We start from the raw sequence: 5202 nt of genomic DNA, 5'->3' as shown, positions 1-5202 counted from the left end.
CAGTTAGGAAGGTAGGTTAAGGTGTCAGGGTCTTTTACTCCCTTCTAGCCAAAAGATAAGAGGGGAGATGTTTGGCCCTAACATCTTCCGGAATGCCGTGGCATGATTTAGTTAATTGATAATGAAACATAGTGACTTTATTTTTGTCACTGAGTAGTAATTACTAAGAGGCTGGATCTTGACGCAGCACTCCGGAGAAGGTGAGACGTAAACGTCTCAAAGGGGGAATATGAGGAAGATTTTGTTAACTAAAATATAGAGAAATTGTGTCCAAATTAATTTACCATTATAGTCCTACTCTATATGTTGCTGGACAAGCACATCCTGTGTTGATGTAAGAGACCAGAAGTATGGAAAAGGCCCCCACTAGCAGAGCTATATGTCATGTTATTTTAGGGGCCACTAAGAGGCCGTTAAGGAAAACCATCTGTTTCCCATGGTAGTGTTTACCTTAGGGAACACCCCCCCCCCATGATTTAGGTTGACATGCTTACGTGGAGACTACTATATAACGCTGTCTTGAACCAAGTAAAGATCAGTTCTCTATAGACAACTCGGCTTGATTGTTTCGGCAATAAAGTCTATCTTTTGGCATCAAAACCCAAGACTCAAGAGTGATTCTTTGACGGGGAAAGAGGGGAAACCACAACAAAGGCCCTATTAAATTCAGGCCATTCAATATACTTCTCAACAAGTCTCACCTGCAGGTGTTTAAATGACTTTTCAAATCCTGATTAAGAGTAAAATATAGGCATTATAGAACATGCTCTTTTGAGTTTAAAACCTTAATGTTCATATTTCATGAAAGTTCTATTAAAAATAGCTTGGAAATACAGAAATATAGACTTGACATTTGTTATTCTCTATATCTTTCCTTAATAAAAGAAACTGACACATTAGATTCTGAATTGTGGTTTGTGCTTTGTGGTTGAGTAATTTGCAAGTACAAAAAGGTCTGTGCAGGCAAATTTAGAGACCATAAATCAACATGACTTTTAAGCCACCTGTTCTTTTAAGGCTTTCTCTCTTCACCTGTGAACAAATAACACATAAACACTTATAATGTTAAAAGGACACTATATACAGTTTTGTCCTTAAACTGTACACAAAACTAGAATAATCAGCATTTGAATGGGAAAGAGACACTTTCACTCATTCTAAGGAAAGTCTTATTGGTCAATGTACAGAAAATGAAACCTTTACAAAACAAAAAGAGAGAAACGTATACAAAAGAATAGTCTTACATAATTTTACAGGGTTAATCTTTTTAAAAGTTTATTTTTTTGTTCTTGTTCTATAACACACATGGTAAAAAGGACTAGCGAAATGTAGGAATTATAGGTGTGGAACGTGGACGAAGGGGAACGGGATGTCTCACAAAGCTGACATCACAAGCATGTCTTGGCTGATGGTATGAGAAATCATAACCACTGGAACAGACATTACATGAAACCCAATGCACATATTCATAAATGCACATGTCAAGAGGGAAAATAAAAACGTATCATCTACAGCTGATCTGGCTGTCCTTAAACCTCTCTTCTATAGGAAAACAAAACAGCGTCAAAAGCCTCAGTTGTCACAAGATTTTGCTTTTGTTTGTAGTTTTTATACATTTCTATTTCATTTCTTTTCCTGAAAGATTTAATTAAACTTACACTGTGGGGAGGATAGTAGAGACCTTCACAATATACCAAAATAGCTCCAGGCAAAAGCCAATGACAATCGTCTTCTGTTTAAAAGTGCCTTGACTACAGAGACTCTATTTGACTGATCTATTTGAAGTGATCCATCTGCGGTTGAGGTGAATGATAAAAGATGCAGAAAGACATAAGGAATCTAAGTCACCATTCTACTACTCCCCAGGCATATAAAAATGTACAGACACACTTCCTCCTATTCTACTGAGAACTTGCTTTTAAATGTTATTTCTTTACTATATAACTTTTGCTAAAATACAATAGGCTCAATCAGAATCTCTCTGATAATGTAGAATAAACATGTTTGCTAGATTTCAAATGAAGAAAATATCATTAATATATACTTTCATTGCAAAAAACAAAAACAAAAAACAATTAGGTATTTAATATTGCACATCAATGCAATATTCAGTGTTACTCTAAAGACAACAAATGGTGAAGGCAAAGCCACACTGTCAAACAGGGGCATAGCACCAAATTCTGGGCCCTATGCACAAGCAGTGGCCATGGGCCCCGTAAGCTTGAGGTTCACAACTACCTACAACTAACCAAAATGATGTGCTTTCATTTTAATATTTTTTCTAATATTTCTTCTGGTATGTTTTTTAGGCTTGGTGAGAGTGGGTAAAACAACTGATGTAGTTAGGGTACAAATACTATACTGCAGTCTGAATATTAAATCTTCAACCCTTTTAACTTGAGCAACAAGCTGTGCTAATAAAATTTCTAAATTCACTTCTGGATAGTAATGGTGAACGTGATTTTACCAAGTGTAAAAAACTGTCCAAGCAACCAAATAGAATTAAAGCATAAGTTTACAGGAAATGTCAGGTTTGTCCTTACAACCAGAAATAGGTGCTTCTACACCCTAGTTATTCAACTATTATTTCCTTCTGATTTTATAGGGATAAATTATGGGTAGGTTTAGGGTTAGGCCTACCGATGTAAAGATGTTCTTATAGCCAAGACCTAGAATGCAAATCTTAGTTCTTTACAATACGTACGAACAGTCTTTGCTCCATTTCTCCACTAATCTACTGTAATAAGGATGAAGAACCTGGTCTAAACATTTCTTACTTTAACGTCATACAGGCTTTTAAACCTTTTGATGGTGTTACTTACTTTAATGTGTGTAACATCATGTAGTTGAACTGTGGGCCAAATAAAATATAGATAAATATTTCTTATTATAAGTTATGCATTCTCAATATAAGTTAAACATTAATCCACCTGGTATAAAATGTCAAGTCAGTATCTGATTGCTTTCTATATTCATTGGTAACTCAGATATCTAGTACAGATTTTAACAAAAGAAACATTGGACCCTTTACTGATATTGCACTGGTTTGCAAAGATGTTTCCGCAAAGAAAATCCAATCACTGGTATGTTCTTTTATGTGGTGTTGCTTCTGTGTTGATTTTTGTTTGTATGACAGTCTAAACCATTTTGACTACACAAACTACAATGAGCATGTTAGCAAACATGCTCATTGTAGTACTAAATAGTTTGGAATAATTAGATTTTTTTTTAATGTTTTTGATCGATGCTCACTAAGGCTGCATTTATTGGATAATATAAAAAATATGTTGAAAAAATATTAAATTAAAATGTCATTTCCTATGATGGCAAAACTGAATTTTCAGCAGCCTTTTCTCCAGTTTTAACTGTCACATGATTCAGGTTGGTATCTTAGGTTAATGCCTAACTATGACAAACTGAAAAACTGATGTGCACAGTCTACTTTTCAGTTTGCACATTCCTTTAGTCCACAACTGCTCAGGTTACGTGATTGCGACAGGTAACAAAGCCTGTAACAGTCTGTATCCACTGCTGCCTCTGTTCAGCTGTGCCTGTATGCCTGAGGTCCAGAAGGAAGAGAAGGAAGTACAGACTGATAGTACTGAGCATTTGAATGTGGAGGAAAGAGGTGTTGTCTTGGCTTCTGGTGCGTTTCTGCAAACCTTCCTTACAAGTCTTCAGTCTGAGCTGGCAGAGCTGAGATCCACTGTGAGCTCTTTGAAGGACAGACTGAAGATCACTGAGGAACAGCTGGAGCAGTTCAAGAGAAATGGTAACTCTCCTGTCTGTTCTCCTTTTAATAATGTTCAATTTACAGATGAGGAAATGAGTACACAAAAATACCAACTGATGGATAAAAAAGAAAATAAATTTGCACATTGATTTGTTTGTCAATCTTTTGTGAATCTCTATGCAGAGAAATATAAAGTGGCATTTGCTGCCACACTTGGAGTTCCAGAAAATACCGGTCCATTCAACACTGACGTCACACTGGTATACAAAAATGTCCTTGTGAACACTGATAAAGTTTACAACCCAACCACTGGTGTGTAGAACCTGTATTATTATGCATATATGTATGATACTCTGAAATCTACATGGTGAGAATGTTGGCAAACATGACATGTCTGTGTCCATTATTACCTATGCAATTACAGGCATCTTCACAGCCCCTGTTAAAGGTGTCTATTTCTTCAGTTTCCATGGGATACACCAAACATCCAAGGGTATGTGTCTGTATCTGTATCAAAATGGACAGCAGATGGTTGCTACAATCAATTATGCTTTTGGTGAAAGATTTGAAGCAGCCTCTAATTCAACCATTTTGACTCTGGAAGAAGGAGATCATGTCTATGTGCGTCTCAGGGAAAATACATGGGTATATGAAAATATACATAACTATCTTACATTCTCTGGCCATTTACTTTTTCCTCTTTGACAGCCTTGGTGATACACTTTTGACCTTTTTTTTTTTTTTTGAATTGACTTGTAACAACGGCATGTAATACTGAATTTCTTGTTCATTAAAACATTTTAAAAACATTGAAATAATGGCTTCAAATATTAAATCTAAGTCTTTGCATTTTCTCTCTCTCTCTTTCATTTACTATTAAGGTTAGTTAAATTAATTTAATATCAAAATGTTCAACTGATTTGTTTCCACTGATTGTCCACTTTGTTGATAATTTTGGGATGGTTATGTCATGGGGAAATACTTTAGGTTAAAAAGCTATAATATTAAGTTAATATTGAGTTAATGCATAACAAAAAAACACAAACCAACATATTCTTATCCAGTTTGTTCAGAAATTTAAATGTAGGTGTTTTTTATTTTTTACACGCTCTACAATATTGTTGCTTCTTGAAACTAATGATTTTTAATCATATAGACCATTCCAAGATGGTAAACACGAAAGTCGAATGTGGCATCTGCTTATACAAATCTATAATCTCAGTCAGCTCCCTAGTTCAGCAGTTAGGGCACTGATCAGGGAGTTGGCCATTTTATGGGCGTTCTCAATCGCAAAATCCTTTCAGTGCACTGGAACACTGAAAAATACATACATACAAATCTAACCCTGAGGTTGTGAATTAACATTTCTGCATTTGACATTGAGAGCATAGGTCATAATTTTGAAATATTGCTATTAAATAGTACACCTAGGTTCCTAACTGATGACGAACAATTGACAGAGCAGTGTT

At 35.4% G+C, this 5202-nt stretch overlaps 1 protein-coding gene across 1 annotated transcript; it reads left to right on the top strand.

Moving 5' to 3' along the window:
• Positions 1–2987: 2987 nt before the first annotated feature.
• On the top strand, positions 2988–4438 carry LOC127159215 (complement C1q tumor necrosis factor-related protein 6). Its single transcript, XM_051102104.1, has 4 exons — positions 2988–3083; positions 3546–3772; positions 3917–4045; positions 4158–4438. Exons 1-4 carry the CDS (start codon positions 3055–3057, stop codon positions 4436–4438), a joined length of 666 nt encoding a protein of 221 aa, XP_050958061.1. The 5' UTR covers positions 2988–3054.
• The last annotated feature ends 764 nt before the right edge of the window (positions 4439–5202 follow it).

Source organism: Labeo rohita, unplaced genomic scaffold (genome assembly GCF_022985175.1).
Source record: "Labeo rohita strain BAU-BD-2019 unplaced genomic scaffold, IGBB_LRoh.1.0 scaffold_1990, whole genome shotgun sequence".
In the NCBI taxonomy this organism is placed as follows: Eukaryota; Metazoa; Chordata; class Actinopteri; order Cypriniformes; family Cyprinidae; genus Labeo; species Labeo rohita.
This window is presented reverse-complemented; position numbering and strand designations above follow the sequence as displayed.